This window comes from Dermacentor silvarum, chromosome 11 (genome assembly GCF_013339745.2).
Source record: "Dermacentor silvarum isolate Dsil-2018 chromosome 11, BIME_Dsil_1.4, whole genome shotgun sequence".
Taxonomy (NCBI): Eukaryota; Metazoa; Arthropoda; class Arachnida; order Ixodida; family Ixodidae; genus Dermacentor; species Dermacentor silvarum.
In genome coordinates this window covers 106,310,506-106,331,322 of record NC_051164.1, presented here as the reverse complement: position 1 = coordinate 106,331,322, position 20,817 = coordinate 106,310,506, and the positions used below count along the sequence as shown (strand labels likewise).

The window sequence follows — 20,817 nt, the reverse complement described above, 5'->3', positions numbered from 1 at the left end:
ATTGGGTGCTGTAATGTTGCTTACACACAATAAGTGTTGCATAGCCGAGGCAAAAAGAAAAAATAAGAAAGAAAAAAAAGAAGTTTCTGTTTACTTGAAGATTAGCATTATTTCTTGTTTTGTGGTTTGTCTTGTTTTTGTTTGCTGCAAAACATGGCGAAACATGCCTGCTGCAGAACACGGCTTTAATATCTTTCTCCGTTTTAATGATGCCACATAAGTGGCTATGAGCATGCTAACTCGGTGCCCTATGTACTCCGAAGAACATTTAGCATTTTGTTTATATTGAGGGAAGTCAACAGCACTTACGAACGGGACAAGATAACAGACATAAGCGCTGACTATTCTCCTCCTCTTGTACTATTCAAAAGTGCTGTTTTTCCCCAAGTATGCACCGCCTGGCTCAAATTAGCATGCTGTTGTTAGTATTTGCCAATTTGTTGGCCAAATGCACATGCAAAGAAACAAAGTTGAAGTCAGCATAAATTATCTATTTAACCAGCTAATACACCTTAGGCTCTACCCATTTAATTTGGCTGGGAACTAGGCTAGTATCTGTTTAGTCTTGTAACAAATATGCTGTGCAACTACGGGCTTCTCTTGCCACTGGTCACTTTCTTGTCAAATGCCTGCAGACTAGTCTGTTGAATTGTAAGCTCGCAACATGTGTAGCATTTACAGATAAGGTCAGTTGGTCTTATGTGCAAGGACAAAAGAATCAAAATCAAATCTTCATTTACATCACCACACAAGGCTGTTTGGGAGCATGAACAAAAAGCCATTGTGGAGGATTGACTACAGGCCCATGCTCCCTTCAAGCACGTAAAAATGCTTGGTCTTTGGTGCACACAAAATGATTTTAACCACTGAGCTTTACTTGTCCTAGCTGGTCGTACCAATATCGCTAAACACGAGCTGTATCGCATCCGTTCCACACCTTTTCCTGCTTTGCAACTTTCAGGCTAGGGATTCTGGGAAAAAAACCTCGCCTTTATTTCATATAAATGTAATTGTGCTCGACCCTTTCACCTGTGCCTTCAAGGGAAAGTCTCTTTGAGAGCAGATGTCTTTCATTAATATTTCGGGCGAACACAGAAAATAAATTGTACGTCTAATATTTTATCAAATAAGGATGTAGCGTGCAATAATTTGCTGCAATGAAGAAAAACCACTGTAAATTTTGTGCCCCTTTTTTTTTGTATGCGTAGAAAGCCTATTTTCATACAGTGTTAACATAGAGCAGCCGTCATGCAAAATTTTACATTTGAAATACGAGTGGATGCATCACGAAAGGCTTGCAAAAATAATTTTTCTTAATACAGAAAGTGAAAAAAATAACATTTCCGTTGCTGCTCGCTGAAAGTGGCGCATGACCTTCGAGAGTAGCCACTGCCTGCAGTGCACTGAAAAATCTTAGGAAGCAACATGCTGCGACTTTCATCATATTCGCTAACCACCGGGTGTACGTATATAGTTTGCTTAGGTGCTATTTAAAGAGACATTAAAGCAAAACAAATTAATTTAGACTGATAAAGTAGGCTTTGAAAACTCTTGTTGTTAATTACAGGATAATAGGTCAATAATTAGAAGAGAAAATGAAGCTGTTTATTTGTTTGAATTGTGCACCGATACTTCAGTGCGACATCAAATCTTTAGTATTTTGGCCGCATTGGCTCAGTAAAAATTCACGAAACTTGCCATATTCAGTCTTTGGCTGCTTGAGAACACAATGTATTCATTCTGTACTACTGAAGAATTAACTATTGTAGTTAAGATGCCGTAAAAATCCACGACGTCATGGTGAGCTGGTGTGGAAACATCAAGGTGGCGTCGCTACCTGTCTTTTCCGTTTTTCCTTTTTTTTCTGGCTTACCATGCGTCTTCTCGTGGTAAAAGTGGTGTTTTCGGTATTGTGGAAGAGTAGTTTACTGATATAGAAGAAATCATTTTTCTCTTTAGTGTCCCTTTAAAGACTGCTAATAGGAAAGTACCAGCCCTACAGCTTTGCCAAGATTGCTTCAGTAGTATATCCTCCCGAGACCCGAACTCAACAGAGGTGCATAATCGCTCTTCAAGGTGGTTTTTATTGTCTATGTTATGTCATGAACTTGAAAAACAATTATTAAAATTGGAATACCAAGGATAGATGCAAAAAGCTCCGTCTCCATGTGCGTGAAAAAAATGACTATCTCCATCATCTCCTCATGTTAGCTGTGGTAAAAACTGCATTTAATTGTTTAAACGCTGAGATGAAGATTGAACTACCTGTAGTACATTGCCATGTTGCTGCCGCGTCCAGTATTTTCACGCAATCTCGGTGACTTCGAAACACGCCTCGAGGTTGCTTTCCGCCATTTAGGACAACACAGAGGCCTAGACCAACTTATTGTGAAATTTTGCGAAAGCTAATGAGAAGAATAGGAGTAAACCACATCTTTACAGTTACACATGCACCGTACGTCATACCCAGAGTGAATATCTTGCGTGATTACTTCCGAGTGAATTTCGAAAAAAAATTCAGGCAATGTGCAATATATTGTGCAAGGGGTCTTAGGAGGATATAGTGCTCATTATTACCAACTTCTTAAGTGAAATTTCGTTTTAAAAGGTGCCCAGAGGACGGCTGTTATCCAGGTTGCTTCCTTCAATGTGGTTGTTCGTCTCTTGCAGCTTGCACTCGGCAATGTCATCTCTGCCTTGGGTGATGCTTCCAGGAAAGTGCTGCACGTACCCTACCGAGACTCCAAGCTTACGAGGCTACTACAGGATTCACTAGGTGGAAACAGGTTTGTGCACTATGTATTATTTTGTGCTGCTTGTCATGCTCGCAGCAGACTTCGAATGCCTTCTGCAGTTTGGGCACAGGAAACCGCAATGGCACAGATTTGCTGAGCAGTAATGGTGTTGCTGTACAAGAAATTAACCAAGCGCAAAGTGTGCTCGATTCACCTATAACATCAAATTGCTCATTGAGCAAAAAAACCAGCGTCTGTAGCAGTGAAACGGTACCTAATTTGCATTGGCTGCGACGCCACGTGCGTGCCTCAATGGAGCAGAGTGGGCAAAAGGGAACACTTGCTGCCACCCTGATGCGCCAGGTGTTGCGTGAGGGGAGAGGGCATTTCCGCGACGACACGTCACCCTCGCTCTCGGAAGCCTGTGTCATCCGCACGTTTCTTGTCCTCGCAAACTCTCGCCTGCATTATAACTTTGCCTCAGTAACCGCTATAAAGAAATTAATATATAAAAGAACAATAAATTCTAAAGGAAAAACGTTGGCGGTAGTGAGTTTCGAACGTACGACCATGCACTCGGAAGCCGAGTGTCTTACTCACTGGGATAAACCAGTGCCTCCTAGGTAGCAGGCCTGTGCAGTCTGCTTTAGGACATCATGCTACTTGAACTGAAATTTCCATTGCCAAGTCCGGCGTGAAGAAAGTGATGACGTCAAAATCACAGCGGCTTACTTGGGAGCATCTCCATTAGATTCTGTGACAGACGGCCAAGGTAGCATGACGTCATGGATCGAAGTGCACCGGCTTTGTGCTTTCGCATTCACATTAATGCTTTCGCATTCACAACTCGTAAGAAGTGCTCAGGTGTCCTCGGATTTTTTTTATGTTATGGGTACCAAAACATTTGCTATAGGGAAACATGTGCTATTGGTGAGTTTATTCGAGAAAAAAGACTCCCTTTGCAGCCTATGAACACTATTGTCGGGTAGCTCAATTCTAGTCCATGAGCCGGTCTACTCGAAGAGGCTGACATTACTTGCACAAAAGATCGAAATGCATCATCGTCATCGTCATCAGCCTATATTTATGCCCACTGCAGGACGAAGGCCTGTCCCTGTGATCTCCAATTACCCCTGTCTTGTGCTAGCTGATTCCAACTTGCGCCTGCAAATTTCCTAACTTCATCACCCCACCTAGTTTTCTGCCGTCCTCGACTGCGCTTCCCTTCTCTTGGTATCCATTCTGTAACCCTAATGGTCCACCGGTTATCCATCCTACGCATTACATGGCCTGCCCAGCTCCATTTTTTCCACTTAATGTCAACTAGAATATTGGTTATCCCTGTTTGTTCTCTGATTCTTACTAATTAACAGAAATTACCTTATGGCATATTGCAATTTACAATTCTAACAGGTGAGACTGCAAGGTATATCTACTTGGAAATAATTGTGGGGATGACGCAATGTATGAGATATGCGCCGTCAAACTTGCGGTTAAAATGCACTGTCGTTCCACTTACTTTCTAACCAAAACATCGTTTTATGCATTGAAGCACAAAAGTAACTGGAACGCCAATGCATTTCTCTGCGAAGTTCAGGAATTAAAATGTCGAAACTGGTGTCATACTGATAATTCGATCCAAGCGGATCCGCCTTGCGAACTCCCCGGCTAGAATTTGTAAATTACAATATGTGCCACAAGGTAATTAGTTAAAAACTTAATTAGTGATTTTTAAAAATTATTTGATAATTCATTTCAATTTCTTGTGCATGTCCGCCTCTTTGAGTAGACCAGCTCATGGACTAGAATTAAGCTGTCTGCCACAGGCAATCAAAAAAAATGTTTGAAAGTGTTCGCTGAAACACCCCGTATATTGACTCAACATAAAGAGCATGCATACCAATGAACATAATAGTGGTTTTGCAGGTGCATCAATGTTTAGAGAAGCACAAATGGCAACTCTTTAATACAAAAGTAACTTCTGTCACCTAGGAGTAATGCTTCTGAAAGACAATTTTGTGCAGGTATTGTGCAGAACGAAATGAAAATAAAGTTGTTTTGGCTAATGAAGGAATTTTTCGTAATTTCGCATCCTTGTCTCTCACCAGTTATTACAACCATAACAACGAAATATGCTTGCAATATAAACGTGTCCTTTCTCTGACTGTTTATCTTACACAAAGTCCCATCCATATACACGCTGTGAGGCAAAAAAGTAAAACTTTGAAAATCAAATAAAAAAGGCCACCTTCGGTCTCTTTCAAACAAGCAGGTCTTAAAACCTGTGATATGATGCATAGATATGTTGCATGTTGCATAGATCTTAAAACCTGTGTTAAAATCTGCATAGTGACAAACTCTACAAGCTTTTCGCGATTCTCAAGTGCGTATTGTTTGTTCGGTGACGTGCATCTCATTGTTAACAAAATGCCACGGTTTCACGAATGTCAAACAAATTGCGAGATCTGTATGTCCAAGAAAATTACTCTATAATTACATCTCAACTGTCCAAAAGCAAAGCAAGTTATATGCCAAATTTCAGATGTTCTGGTTGAAAAAGCTTTCTACAGAAATTCCATTTGAAGTACAGAAAATAATTGCTTCTGTATGCTTTCATTCTTCATCTGCGCTATCTTATGGTTAAGTTCTAGGCACTATGCATGTATAACATCTTCATTTGTGTTGTCACTCAACTGCAGTTTTTTTTCCTGGTCCTGTTGCATGTTCATTCATGTCTGATTCCCTTTGTGTAACATTCATGGCACAATTTCTTTTCAGCCGTACCCTAATGATCGCGTGTGTCTCACCGTGTGATCGGGACTTCATGGAGACCTTGAACACCCTGAAGTATGCCAATCGAGCAAAGAACATCAAAAACAGGGTTACCATGAATCAAGACAAGTCAAGCCAGACCATCACAGCCCTTAGACTGGAGATCCAAGAGCTGAAGTTGGAGCTGATGGAATACAAGCAGGTAAGAGCAGCAATAGCAGTACGCCTGAAAGATGGAAGTTTTTTTTTTTTTTCTTTTTCAGTAGTGTTTGGTGTTTACATATCAATCTAGTAAATCTGTAAAATCTTGCATGGAACCTCAAGGAATGAGAAATGTGTTCTTATTAATGGGAGTTTCATTTACTGAGAAAGATGAGCAGGGGTACAGTGCTATATGTTGTATACCTTGTTAACACTGTTGCCAGAAATGTTACGCATGAAGTGAATATAGCAGCTAGTTCTACCAAAACAAACATAAGAAGAACAGGTTCTTTAGCACAGCATTTACAAAATTGATTGGCCATCAACTGCACATGATATGCATTAAAAATGAGTCTTTGCTGCCAATCTTAGAGCATGGCTTCCCACTGTCAGAAGTGTAGGGGGGGGGGCAAGGTATGCCATTTGCCCCCCCCCCCCCCACACACACACTTTTGAAAGTGGCCACTTTCGGCTGCATGCTGGAAAGTCCAGAAAAACTACAGCTGAATTTAAATTTTCTTTTTTAATAGAGTGACCACGTAAGTAACGCTTTCCTTTACTACGTATCATTTGCTTGGGCAGCGAGGATCGTCTTTTGTGCCTCCTCAGGATGCACGGTAGCGTATGACGCACAGGATTTGCCACTCGCGTATTAACGGGAGTTTCATTTACCGAGAAAGATGAGCAGGGGTACACTGCTATATGTCGTATACCTTCTTAAAACTGTTGCCAGAAATGTTACGCATGAAGTGAATATAGCAGCTAGTTCTACCAAAAAAAAAAACTGGTTCTTTAGCACAGCATTTACAAAATCGATTGGCTACATGATATGCATTAAAGCACATGATATGCATGGAGCACATGATATGCATTAAAAATGAGTCTTTGCTGCCAATTTTAGAGCATGGCTTCCCACTGTCAGAAGTGGAGGGGTGGGGGGGGGCAAGGTATGCCATTTGCCCCCCCCCCCCCCCCACACACACTTTTGAAAGTAGGCACTTTCGGCTGCATGCTGGAAAGTCCAGAAAAACTACAGCTGAATTTAAATTTTCTTTTTTAATAGAGTGACCACGTAAGTAACGCTTTTCTTTACTACGTATCATTTGCTTGGGCAGCGAGGATCGTCTTTTGTGCCTCCTCAGGATGCACGGTAGCGTATGACGCACGGGATTTACCACTCACGCTCGCATTGCATAGGCCTGGCGCTGGGCAGTTACCGCCCTAACAAATGTCAACTTGCGCTCCTTGCATCATGCCCAGTTTTTTGGACCGCTATATCCGTATTTGAAAGCGCAATCAGCTTGCTATATTTAACCTGCGGGAGAGGGAGAGGTCCAGGTGAAATGCTATAATCAATCGCGCGCAATGACTGGCATGCTTTACGGCATGAAAACGTTGAATTATCATATGCGGTAACTATTTTATCTCCATAGATAGCCTACATAGCATTGCAGTCTCAATATTTTATTACCATCAAAAATCTAATCAAACTTCGTACAGGTATAACTGTCGAATTTCATTGTGTAATCACGACTTGTCGTAGATATGTTCGTACAAAAAGGTAGCAAAAACAGCAGATATTTCATATTTTGAAGAAATGATGGACCCTTTTTGGTGACGTGTACCGAAAATTTGAACTGTGTAGGTTGCTTATGTGTTTTGAAAACATTTGCTGAATACTTGCTTTCTCCCAATTTTTATGCGTTACACACGCCATTTAGTTATTTCCCCCAGTATCCTCGGTAAACTATGCGGGACATGGTGTTTATATTTATTTGAAGTACGAAGCAATGTTCTGAGTGCCGAGCGATAAATGTTTATTCTATGTAAGTTCATTACAGACTTTGTAGAATGTTACTCATTGAAGCGTTTCATGATGATACTGCTGCTAATCAAAATTGTTTCCCAAACTCATAAAACTACAACACAAGATACGACGCCAGTAAACACTATACATCATCATCATCATCATCATCATCCCTCCCGTTGGCTCAATGCATATGTGCCGCCTGACACTGGGCTGCACATAAGTATGCCATTCAGTGAGCTTCCGTCAAGTTGAACTCCGTCAAGTTGAGCTTCTGTTAAGTCAAACTCTAATTGAGCTTCCGTTGAGTTTCTGTTGAGTTTCCGTGGAAGGGTTCCCTAATTGAGCTTCGTTGGTAAAAGACGCTTACGTAAAAGTTTTTGCACGCAAAAACTTTTACGTAAGCAGTTTTTTGCCAAGTTGAAAGACGACTCCGCTTCTAGAAAAGACCGCTTCTGAAAAAGAGATCGTTCCCTGTCGTGTGTCTGTGGGTCAAACTCTTGTTGGGAGAAGTCTTGTTGCTCAAAAGACTTTTGAGTGCCCATGTGACAGAAGTATAAGTTGAAGTCCGTGAAGTTGAAGTCAATGAAGTTGAGCTGAGCTTCCGTTCAATTGAGACTGTATCTGTTAATTCATTGCATCAAGGTTCAAGTAAAGATTTTCAAGGTTATCTGCAATGTCCACCCTGTTGGCCATAAATGACCACTTATTGTTACTTTGCAATCATCCAAAAAATTATGCGGCATGTTTAAACCGTGCTGTTGTTTCTTTTCTTTGCAGGGCAAACGTGTGGTCGGAGAAGATGGCACAGAGCAGGTGAACGACATGTTCTATGAGAATACCATGCTCCAGACAGAGAACAACAATTTCCGCACGCGGATCAAGGCCCTCCAAGAGACTATTGAACGGCTCACTGTCAAAAACACTGAGCTTCTGGCTGAACAAGCGGCTGGGGCATGGGTTGGCCGTGGGGACTCTGACACTGGTGACGGCGTCAAGAACCTCATCCAGGGATACCTAAAAGAGGTTGAAGAGCTCAGGTATGCTGTCGTCTTGCAGACCGCTTAGCTATAAAAAATATCCCAGACAGTTTGTGATGAGCTGCTACCAGAGCATATCAGCTAATGTTAGGTGCAGCCAAAAATTCACGAACTGTGATAGCATGAGCTACACTGATTTCAACGTGGCTGTTTTTTAGTTTTAAGATAGAGGGTTTGGTTTGTGTGTTTGGTGTATGCCACTATTTAGAACAAAACAATTTCATTAAGTCTTTTGTCTTGCAAGATGGCAGCCATAACGATCTCAGTTGGTGGATGCTGCCATGTAAAGTGCACATGTGGTGTTGGTCTTGTGTGCAGGACCAAACTCATGGAGTCTGAAGAGGTGTGTGCCCAGCAACGAAAGCAGCTTCAGCGCTACCAAACTCGCCTCAGCATATCTGCCAACACAACGGTCGCCGTGAGCGGCATCTACGATATCGGCTGTAATGTCGAAGAGACCAGTGTAGAAGACGTGCTTGCGGAGGCGAAGCGCGATGTTGAGAACCTGAAGCGAAAGACAAAGCACTTGTCATCCAAAGCGAGCAAGTATGTGTACACGCCATTAATTTTTAAGGAATATGTAAAATACAACAGAATAGATGGAAAGCACCTCCAGTGCTCTTTAACAGAATTGAAACAACATACGGGAGGTGTATTCCTGTCTCTGAATGCCACAATGCTGCCTTTGTTGTTTGCTGAAGTTAGTATGCGTGCAACAAGCTCACTGCTAAGCTCCCTTTCCTATTTTTTTTTTTTGTCCAACAGTAAGTCATTGTCTAAGCTGTGTGTGTGTGCCATGTAAAAATGTGAAATATTGCTTGGGGTTCTTGCTTCAATGAACATGTTGTCGTATATGCCAAGCATTAATTTTTAATTCAAGAAAACGTAATGACTCGTCAATTGTTGGTACTTCAAACATCTACAAGCTAAAGTTATATAACAGCACTTTTGTGCCGTTTCCCTCACCCAATTTGTTTCAATTGCATCTGCTGAATTTCTGCATTTAGATTGTTGTATGTTATACTTAAAATGTACTCACAGGACTGAGTGAAAATAGTAAAGGCCTATAGATGAAATTAAAACCATGAAATGCTCAGTTCTAAGCAGTGCATTCACCTCAGCATTCTCATAAATGTAAACTGTGTTTAGAATTAGCACAAAATATTGACACTGTACATAGTTAAGCTTTATTTGGTGATTATTTTTCACCAGCTAATAACTGTTACAAAATTATTACTTGGCGCAAGAAGTGTCTACATGTATCTGAAATTTCTTGAATGTTGTCACCGATTCTATAGTTGTCTAACCAGACTGTGCACACGACGTGAATATTGGTGTACCTTCTCGAGCGTATGCAAGCACCAGCGATTATGCTGGAATGTTAGACGAGTCATGTATAAATAGCCGGCGCACGTGACTCGTTGACCAGATTTCAATGACTAATGTGTGTGCTCACCACTGTCATTGTGCTTTGAGTGTTGCTTGCTTGCTTACTGGGAACAAGTTTGCTCGATAAAGTTTTAACTAGCGCTTTTGGCAGCTCTATTCTTCACCGTCACTTTGTGACAATTTCATGCGATCTGCTTGACACTTTTGGTTTGTTTTTTGCTTGTTTGTTTTTCTAGAGAGGAAGAGGACAGTGAAAAGAAGTCTGATGCCGATGAGGACACTGCAGAGATCAGTGGGAACAACGAGAGTTCAGACTCCGAAGCAGAGGAACTAGAGGAAGATGGTAAGGCTGGAAAAGCACCATGGACAACCATTTTGGCGCTGGTGTTCAGTCCCTCCTAATACGGCATCATGAACAAGGTGCTTTTTAGGAATACTAGTGCCTTGCAGTGAAAGGTGCTGCAAGCTGATATCTAGGGAGAACAAGGTGGTGATGTTAGCAGTACCATATTTTCCGGTCTATAAGTCGCACCCCCTCCAAATGGCACTTTCTTCCGGAAAAACGTATATAAGTCGCACCGGTGTATAAGACTCACCTGCTCATTCGGTAAGCGATTTAAAAAAAATTAGTGAGGTTTCACTTCGTGAATGCAGGTCACGTGCAAACATATACGTGCCATTCGGATGATTCCAATGTAATTGCAATAGCAATGATATGGACACTCCAGGCGCATTTGTGCCATCGTGGTCACCGCAATGTTTCGTATAATGTCCAAGGGTGGTAACATCGTCCCCGCGCGCTGCATGCTGTATGTGCGAGTGAAAGCAGGCGACGGTGAGCCGAATCACGCATAAGGGAGGAAAGGGGGACAACCGACGAAAAATTCACGAAAGAAAAACTTATACACCGGAAAATATGGTAACTGCAGCTGTTGCCTTTATGAAGTTGTGTTATATGCTGCCAGACAGCCAGTTTACCATAACTACTTTAAGTTAAGGAGAATAATATATTGAGTTAATAGGTATTTCAGTTTCAGTGGTAGCTGGTCATTCCTGCAGTGTGAAAGTTTCCCTGCAATCCTAAGCAAATCTCCGCCCCGTCTTCAATATTAAGGCATACATTTATGACAGTGCTACTGATTTCATACACGCTCACCTAGTTGGACAACTCGAGATGCGAAATAGAAAGGGGTGCATCGTTTTAAATCAACACCATATTTAATGTCCTGCCTTTGCCTTATTTCTTTTGCCTTGTGTACTGAACACTTGAAGACACAAGATGTGATTCAGAAATGTATGATACTAGATGTATTCTGTGATTCTGCTTTCCTGTGCATTTTTTCCTTAAGTACAATTGGTCCTTGCTACAGCAAACATGGATTAACAAATTATTCTATATAATGAAGTAAATCTTGATGTTTTTCTAGTCTATTAGCTTCTAACAAATATGTGCTTATAGTGAGTATTGGATAATAACAAAGACATTTCCATCTTGCATGGAAATGTGACTGTTATGTTTGACTATACTGCTTGCACCCCATCCCCCTTAAGTAATTCCAGCTGATATTTATGAAAATGGATGAGGTTTCTCGCATCAGCTGCAACAGTCACTAGAGCTAACTCCCTCATGGACCATTAAAGATGCACAAGTATGCTCAAACTGCATGAAAAATACACATGAATGTGCATTTCTGAGTTAACGTACCAACAAGCTCGGTTCTCTGCAAGTGAAGACTCAACTAGTCTGAGCCAACTTTCTAATGCTTAGTGCATCACATTTCGTATCTTTATCAACCATGCTTCTTCCTTATGTGTGTTCTGTTTCATGCAGAATCGATTGGAAAGGACCTGGCGAACCTCACCACAGAGATCTCATTCAAGCAGAAGCTCATTGAACAGCTGGAGCAGAGCCAGCGTAGGCTACAGACAATGCGCATGCACTACGAGGACAAGCTGATGCAGCTGCAGCAGAAAATACGCGAGACTGAGATAGAGAGGGATCGCATTCTCTCCAACATGAGTGAGTTGGCTACAAAATGGCATGTCAGTGGAGGCTTGCCATTTCTTTGCTTTTCGGAACAAGGGTTTTCAAATTTCTAGGCCATGATTACACCCACTAAAATTTCCAAAAGTGCCAAAAGATCCCAGTGTCACCTTCTCTCACGTACTGATATAAGTATTCATCACCATCGGCTTATTTATGTCCACTGCAGGCCAAAGGCCTCTCCAATTGCCTCTGTCGCCAGGTGATGCTATCTTATGTTTGCAAATTTCCTGATTTCTCCACGCCACCAAGTCTCCGACTATGCTTTCCTTCTTTTGGCACCCATTGTGTAACTCTAATTGGCCGCCGGTTATGATGAAACCAACAAATTGTTATGAACGAAAATGGTCACAATGAAGCGCACATCGACAAGACGGGTGCCATTCTTGTTTGCACGAAAAAACAAGGACAAAATAATGACACATCAACATGACGGGCGCCAAGTAATGCCAGACATATATTGGTATTATGTCAACTTCCAGTATGTCTGGCCAACTAGTTCTGTCAAGAGCTCTGTTCCCCCACATACGGGCCAAGAAATGAGTACATGTTCGAACATTTCACCGTACATGTTCACATTCTGTGTATTCGGTGTTTGCATGGATTAAGGAAGTAAAAAAAAAAAAAAAGCTTGAGAATGTCAGTGTCCTCGCTTTAAACTGGAAGTACAGTACGTGGCACATAAGTTATTTTTTTATTTATTCTTTTTTTTTTTCATTTAGATATTTTGATCATTTCGGTCATTTCGATATCAATACTTCACAAATTCTGACATACTCACCTTGTTATGCCACCCTGAAATGACACTGTAAGATGGTAATACAGTTAACCTCTCTAATCAATTGTTTTAGGAACTCTTTTTCCTGTAAATTCTGTTGAGTGAAATAATCTTACTAATGATGTTAATGCAAGATACTTATTGTTTGAAAGCCACCTCACTTGATCTTATTTTGTATTGATGCAAGATTGTTTTCTACTTCTCTGTTCTCTTCCGCCACCCCTTTCTGCATGCACCCTGCTATGATCCTGTACTGGGTTGCAGCAGCCATAACATTGTCAGGAATGCACTTGGTTGCAACAGTCACTTGGCACTTGCGTGTGCTGCGTTCTGTGCAGGCTCGGCTGGTGCATCAAAGGACACCGACGAGAAAGTGCGCAAGATCAAGAACGACTTTGAGCGCAAACTCAGCCATCTGCAAGGCGAGCTTAAGAAGATGCAGTCGGCCAAACGTGAGCATGCCAAGCTCATGAAGAACCAGAGCGAGTATGAGCGGCAGGTCCGCAAGCTCAAGCAGGAAGTGGCCGACATGAAGAAAAACAAGGTCAGCAGTACTTGGGGGGGTGCACGTATTACTTCTCTGTACCTGTGCCATACGTGCGATGTTAATGTCATTATACCTGAAGTTGCTGTTATATGCACACATTTAATGACATTAAATGTTGTGTTGATAGCTGCAGTGTATACATCAAGTTAAATTGACAATCTTAATACCACAAGAAATATATATTTTGATGGCAAAAGTACAAGAAATAACTCTAATAACATTAATGGAAACATTTTCTGTGGCATTTCAAATAATTTTTTTATAAAACAAGTGGGAGTTTATTATTTAATGTGATAACTGCTCACATGGGAGCGCGTGACGACATTTGGTGGCCAAATGAATTGTGAGAATGCACTACACAAGTGGCATTAGATTTGAATGCCTTAAGTGTATGCATGTCGCACCACAATAATGTAATTTTCTGCGCCCATGTGGCACAGGCATTAAATGGACCTTGTGGACATGCAGGGAGTGAGCAGATAAATAAAGTAAGCTCTGAGAAAGTGTATTAAGCCTCCCATTTCTGGTGGCAGGTGCAGCGTGTAATAGTACAAAAAAATTAGCAGCATTAAACAAGTTGTTTACTGTTCAGAAAAGTACTAATGCATACAGTGCAACCAAAAACAGAACGAGGTAGCTTGCCTATAACAACCCATCTGAGGGTTCTCGTAAACCTTCACGGTTCCTTTTATTCAATACCTAGTTATATTATAAATTGCATGATGTACAATGTGTGAACAGACACATGGTGCACTAGCACTATGAACTACGATTTAAATAAAGATGTAAAAGTTAAAAGTCAACGTCAAAAGTCAACGTCCGACTTTTTGGACACCCTAGGGGCTGCAGGTAACGTCCGAAAAATCGGGCAGTCCGAAAAAGCGAATGCATGCCTTTTACGGCCCCCAAGGGCTCAAATTGCCACAGGCACGTCTGAAAAAGCTTTAAAGGCCTGCCAGTGCACTTATTAGGTGTACTGTTGCTGATACTGTGATAAGAGATGGTGGGTGCACGCCTGTATAATTAAGAGAACCATACCATGTCCCAAGACGATTGCCCCTTCCTAATTTTGGTATTCTTCACTGCGTAACACTGCTGTATAGAAGCGAAGCTGACTTTTGGGAGCCGGCATTATGCAATGCGCCTGCTTTCAGAGCTTCAAAGCGATTGGCGAGGATTACAAAGGCGGAGTCAGCACCATTGTTAACAGCAGCGAGTTGTTTCAATGAAAAACATGGCACCGAACAGTAAGAAGCTTGGTAGCGAACGTCGAAGTAGCCAGGCCTAGCGTTGTCGCAGTGGTGGCTGCCGGTGGTGGATCTGCATGCGATAGTGCCAGTTCGAGGCGGCGAGATAACCAAAATGGCAGTGGTGGTGGCTTTGATTAATGCCTTTTCGCGCCTGCAGTCATGGCAAAAAGTCCGTAAGTTTCAGACATTCTTACACGTTGATTCTTTGGGGTATGTGGCAGTGCCGCGAAGGCGTCCGAATTATTGGGCATGTCCAAAAAATCAGGTGTCCGGAAAATCGGTCGTTGACTGTAGTATGTTCTTAAAAGCCTTTTCTCACTACGAATTTGTGAAAAATTCGCTTTCGTAAGGCTGATAAAGAGTATTGACATTTATGTTGCTTTTTATATCAGCCTTACCAAAGCCTGGAGCCTTGTGCATCTGCTAGAATCCAGTCTCTGTTCCAAGCAAGTAGAAATGGATGGCACAAACTTTTTGCCAATATAACTTTGTTGCGAACCTTGTAGTATAATGTTGTCATAGCAGGGTGCCCACAAGTCCTTGAAACACTTGAAAACTCTTGAAATTGAAAAGTACAGTTTTCAAGGCCCTTGAAAGTCCTGGAATTATTTTTTTCTCTTGAAATCCTTGAATTTCCTGACCCCGCACAACACGACTTCGTCGCAGTCACACCCTCTCGCACTTTCTCCAGTCTTTCTCCTTCCACCCCTTTCTTCGTCGGTGCTTGTCGGACTCATGTTTCGGAAGAGTGGAAAGGCGCGCGTGGATGGCGACGCAAAGTCGATGTAAAGACATCATCGACATGGCATGAAAGCGAATCTTTGGTCACGGACTCACAAATTCAAAAGAATGACTTTTCCATCATGAAATTTGTTTCTCTTTCCGATTGCGCGATGAATGTAAAAAGCTTTAAGGCCCCTTCCGTGCAGGAAAGATATGTCAGCGACTGTACTTATTTGCATAAAAGGTCCAATTTCGATATGACGAAGTAAAGTGCCAATCTTGCCAACTTTGTTATCTCTAAGTTTAGCCATAGTGTTTTGAGAACATTGTTATGGTAAAAAAAATTGCTACATGGCCTTATTCTCCTCAGTTCCTAATCTGTGCATTAACAAATGCACGCGGAGGGCTTTTTCCTGCCAGGGATCTTGGCTCGAGTTGTGTGCCCTGCAAATCTTGAAAGGGGTTTGTTGTTCCTCTCTGCAGGTGGCCCTGGTGACCAAGATGAAAGAGGAGAGCCGTCGACACCAGGAGGCTGAGAAGCGCCGCAATCGGCAGATAGCGCAGATGCTTAAGGAGAGCCGTCAGCAGGAGAACAGAATCCGCTCCCTTGAGGCTCAGAATCGCACCAAGGAAACGGTCCTGAAGCGACGCCACGAGGAGATGGCCGCCCTGCGCCGCCAGGCACGGCCCATGTCGCAGCGTGTTGCTGGCCGCGTCCCACAGCAGAACCCAGGTAGGGTAACCAACAGTGTGTGCACACTTCAGATGGCTGAGGTGTGCAGTTTAAGAGGGCTACCCTAGCGATTTGTTTGTTATGTTGGGAACGTGGTCGTTTCGGATTTCTCTGCACCTGCTGCGGAGGCTTAGGTGCCACTACGGTGTTACACTATCAAGTGCGAGCTTGCGGGGGTGGCTTCATTCCGATGTGGGTGGAATGCAAAAGTGCTCATGTACCATGCTTTGGGTGTTACGGTAAAGGGACACTAAAGAGAAACGCTGAATCAAAGTAGATTGTTGAAGTATTCTTGAAGAACTCTATTTTTTGTTGATTTCGCAGTAGTAGGTTGATTATTGGAAGATAAAATAAAGGTGTTTAATTTTTGATGAAGTAAAATCAAATAGCGCAAGAGACGGGACAGACAAGTGATTATAACTTGCAGAAATAAAATAAGTGCATAGAACAATGCTCACATGTTTTCAAAAAGTCTCTATTCATGGAAGTGCAACTTGTCCACAACATATCTTCAGCCAGTTGTCTGTTCCCCCTCTCCTCCACTTCGGCGCGGCTAGTTAAAGATGGATTTACACTATGGACGTGATGATGGATGAATCGACGAATGATGACAGCGCAGATGGAGCAGCCCTTGCATGGGCAATGGCGATGGAGCAAACACGACCAAGCCAAAAATCCCATCAGTGATTTGGCATTTTCGTCGTATTGTGAAGCATTTTGCCCGGACCGAGGGAGTGCTGCGGGAACGTGTGACGTATGATCACATTGATATGCAGTCTGCAAGCACGATTTGCTCTGGCACTGTATGCACTATTCACCATGGAGGAAGGTTCTTTCCTTCCTCCATGATTTGCTAACTACTAAACTCAAAATGGCAACCTGTAAAGAGAATGGGCGAGCATGAAGGAAGGGAGAAGGGAGCTTTAACTCACAGGGGTGGGGAGAGGGTGGGGTTCCCTAGGAGATAACGAAACATTAAAGCATTAAAACATTAAAGCAGTGCGACACACACTGCCATGAAGGTGCACCTCAAGGCAAAATTCGCATATAGCCCACACCCCGACTTTAATTTTTGGTGGGGGCTATACACACAAAAATACGGAACTCTCCATGGCCATAAATAAAGGTGATGGGGAATGGTTTTTGGTCATTCTGGGGTAAACTCTGCTGCTTACAAAAAAAAAAAAAAAAAAAAAAAAAAATTTTTATGAACCCATTTGGCCTACCAGAAACTGCATTCATTTATCAGCTACTACCATCATTTAATTTCTGGTGCTACAACACCGTATGCGTTCATTGCAGCTGTACGGAAGGCCCTGTTCTCTCCGAAAGCCGCTAAGCAGAGGTGGCAGACACTTGAGAAGAATGTAAGTCTTGATGTAGCATTATGACAGAGACAGAGTGTGATAGCACTGATTTTTCATTTGCAGATTGACAAGCTGGTCTTGACAAAGCAAAGTGTCTACACCTTAGAGAAAGACATGGAGCGATCACTCTTGGTGAGCTTCACAATTGACTGTTTTTTTTGGTTTTGTTTTTTGTAAAATTGTAAGCTTCTCACTTGGCCATTGAGTACAGTTGGTGTGCAATATATCTTCTTGCACATTCGACTGGTCACTCTTAATTCTCTGGAGTTCTCTGGTGATTTGCTTTGAAAAACTGAGGGTATTTAATGCAAGAATACAAGCATGGACATTCTAAAAGTCGTGGTACATGCAAAGGGCAGTGCAAAGTTACTTTGTTAGAAAAATAATAGTGACTGTAGCACTCGGTATATTGCTTTTAAGCAGTCGTGCTATCTTTGCATATAATGAATTACACCATGCACCGATGCTGTAGAATGTGCAGTTTTATTAGGAGTATTTTTCTTTTAGAGCTTGGAGGAGGAACAGGACTCCAGCATTTGAATTGGATCAGAACTGCATCAAATGTATTGTGATATAGTTGTGACGATTCCAACAGTGCAAACATATCTGCAGCATTGTTTTGGCGGCACCTTAATCTTTGCGAGGCTTCTTGTGACTTGCATTTGTGCTGACTGAGCTGTTTTAGATTGAGCCCATTCGTCTGTGTTTTTTTAGGAACGAGAGAAACTAACACGCTACCTGGAAAAAATGGTGCGGAAGCGAGACAGAGCATGTCAAGCTGGAAGAGTAAGCTACACTTTTTATATTCTGTTCATTTTTATGAAATCTTGTGCAGTATTTTAAGGATGGCGTGTTTTTCCGTTTCTGGAGCAGCCCTTGACCTTATCTACTTCAGTACTGATAACTTATCAGCTAGTATCAAAAACAAAGAAAAAAAAGTATTTGCAGCAAAAATGGCAATGGAAAGCTGAACCTTCGTTTTTCACTTTAATCACAAGTGCAACGATCTCGTAATGTGGCATTACTGACTATTTCTTATTTTTCATAAATTTTATGCTTTTTCGGAAAGCTTTGTAGAAGTTGCCATATGAAATTATTTAGTATCTTATCCTGATCTCATTCTTGGAATAACTGACATTAAACTAGCTTTTACCGCTTGTTCACCTAATAGCTTAAAAATTATGGATCCAAAGTATGAGACCCCTAAACAATTTTTGGTGTGCCACTCTTGAGTACGGAAGAGCTGCTAAGCTTTAGAATTCTCTGCTGAAGTACATGAGGTGCTTCAGGAGAGAAAATAAAGGCCTATGCAAAACTGCAGAAGAAAATACCAGTTTATACGAACTGTAAGAAAGAAATCGGTATACAACCCCAGAAAGCTCGAACACTATTCCACATCAAGGAAAATTAGAACTTGTTTGTCTTAATTTTGCCATGGAGAATACATTTGCACACACAAGAAAAAAAAAAGAAAAATCAGTGAACATTAATTTTAGTAAAAATTGGCATAATTAGTTAATAGTTTACTGAACTATCCGTAACTGAAATCGAGCGTACCGAAAACAAAACTACGGGCTTTGCATAAAGGTTATTGTGCTTATATCTAAATTTTGAGACATCAAACTCCGCGTATCAAAAATGTTGGACTGAGCTTTGTGGAGATAAGGGGAAAAAAATGGGAACCCTGTTCGGTCCATCTTGGCTATCGTGCAAAATAAAGCAGATTGAGAACCCATGCTATTTCTCAAAATTTTTGGTGTTTCAAGTATGCAAACACCTGCTGCAGTAGCCCAGTGTCTATGGCATTGCACTGCTGAGCTCGAAGTCGCGGGTTCAATTCCATGCGCAGTGGCCATATTTTTATGGGAGCGGAATGCAAAAATGTTTGTGTACTTATATTTAGATGCACATTAAACTGTGGTCTCATGTGGTCTCATTAAACATGCCTCATGATCAGATCATAGTTTTAGCAATCACAGAATTCAATTTTAATGTTGATTCAAACCTGAGACTTCAGAGCTGCATTGGGTCCTGTGCATGTGAAATCATGGCCCACTATTTCTTTGGGTTCCCAAAGTGCTTGGGTTCCCAGTTTTAAACATGGCATTCCAATTTGTCTTTGCTTCCCGTCATCGCAAAATTATGTTTGCAGTAATAGTGTCATTATTTGTTGCTTCAGCAAGTGTTAATCTACCACCTTAGTTTAACTATCCTTTGCTTACATTTTCTTTTCTGTACCGTTGTTTTCTTTGAAGAGAAAACACTTGCTGTAAATTCTACTTTCCTTTCATTGTATGCAGGACATCCGGGACTGGGACGATCAGATTGAGAACATGAGGGCAAATCTGGATTACCTGAACGAGAACATCCGGGAGTGCCAAGCTAACATCCTCCAAGTTGAGGAAACCAAAGATGATACTGAATGCCTGGAACTGGACACCGTTCTCGATGGCATGGTGGACACACAATCTCGCTACCTGGTTGACAAGCTGTTGCACATGGCAATAAACCAGGTAAACGGCAATTTACTCTGCACGCCACCAAGGTTGTCACAGAAACATGTCACTAATGATTTAGTTCTAGCAGATAGCTATGGAGGCTGAGAAGCAATAAAAAGCGAATTCGTGGTAAAATGTATGGAACATGCACTGTTGTAATGCCACATACATTAGCCATCATGTTGCAGCACAGGGCAGTCTTATGTTTATGTTAAGCTGCCTTTAGTGTTGTCTAGAACTGCTGTGATGACTGCACTATATAAAGTTATTCCTTTAAGCGTAAGTAAACCATGGAATTAAATCTGCCTGCTGATGACCATACCGAGTCCTGTTGTCATGACCATGCCCTCATCACTGGCACACTGTAGTTTGCCAAATTGTTGTAGGCAGGATGTTGTGCTCTGTGCGTCTACTTGTCCTTTGGTGTGCATTTGCTTTTAAGTACTTAGGTGTCTTGGATCGTGTCTTATGCTTCCCAGAGTCTTCAGGCAGCGCAGAGCAAGAGCAAGGTCCAGGAGTTGGAGGCCAGGCTGGAACAGGTGGAGGCTAGCGATGCCATTCACCAGAACCTGCTGCAGCATACCATGAACCAGATGCAGCTCGAGACCTTGGCACCACCCAGCTGGTCGGAGGAACCGGGTGAGTGGGTGTTATGCGATGCAACCAGCCTCGATTTGTGACGAATGTTTTGGGCTCAAGATGCCTGCAGCTCTCTCTGCCTTGGTAGAATTGTGCATTCATCCCCTGGAGATGCAAATTTGTAGCAGATAATTAAAAGGAGAAAGATGTACCTCTCATTCTCATAAGATTTTCATTGTTTTTTGCATCCAATGCTTGCAATAACCGAGGTGTGGTACCCAAGCGGGGCCTGCAAGTGAATTAATCAGAATTCATAGTGTTAGTTACTTATGCTTACATACATGTTGAAAGTTC

At 42.0% G+C, this 20,817-nt stretch overlaps 1 protein-coding gene across 2 annotated transcripts in view; it reads left to right on the top strand.

The window, feature by feature from the left end:
- The window catches only part of LOC119432897 (kinesin-like protein KIF21A), an 84,919-nt gene that overhangs the window by 37,785 nt on the left and 26,317 nt on the right, over window positions 1-20,817 (top strand). For both annotated transcript variants that reach the window (XM_049658993.1, XM_037700051.2), the window contains exons 9-21: window positions 2,671-2,786; window positions 5,514-5,709; window positions 8,296-8,555; window positions 8,874-9,101; window positions 10,181-10,287; window positions 11,776-11,964; window positions 13,105-13,310; window positions 15,770-16,019; window positions 17,322-17,386; window positions 17,450-17,518; window positions 18,101-18,172; window positions 19,687-19,899; window positions 20,364-20,523. In XM_049658993.1, the coding sequence (XP_049514950.1) occupies window positions 2,671-2,786; window positions 5,514-5,709; window positions 8,296-8,555; window positions 8,874-9,101; window positions 10,181-10,287; window positions 11,776-11,964; window positions 13,105-13,310; window positions 15,770-16,019; window positions 17,322-17,386; window positions 17,450-17,518; window positions 18,101-18,172; window positions 19,687-19,899; window positions 20,364-20,523 (2,131 nt within the window). The remainder of the gene's footprint in view (window positions 1-2,670; window positions 2,787-5,513; window positions 5,710-8,295; window positions 8,556-8,873; window positions 9,102-10,180; window positions 10,288-11,775; window positions 11,965-13,104; window positions 13,311-15,769; window positions 16,020-17,321; window positions 17,387-17,449; window positions 17,519-18,100; window positions 18,173-19,686; window positions 19,900-20,363; window positions 20,524-20,817) is intronic.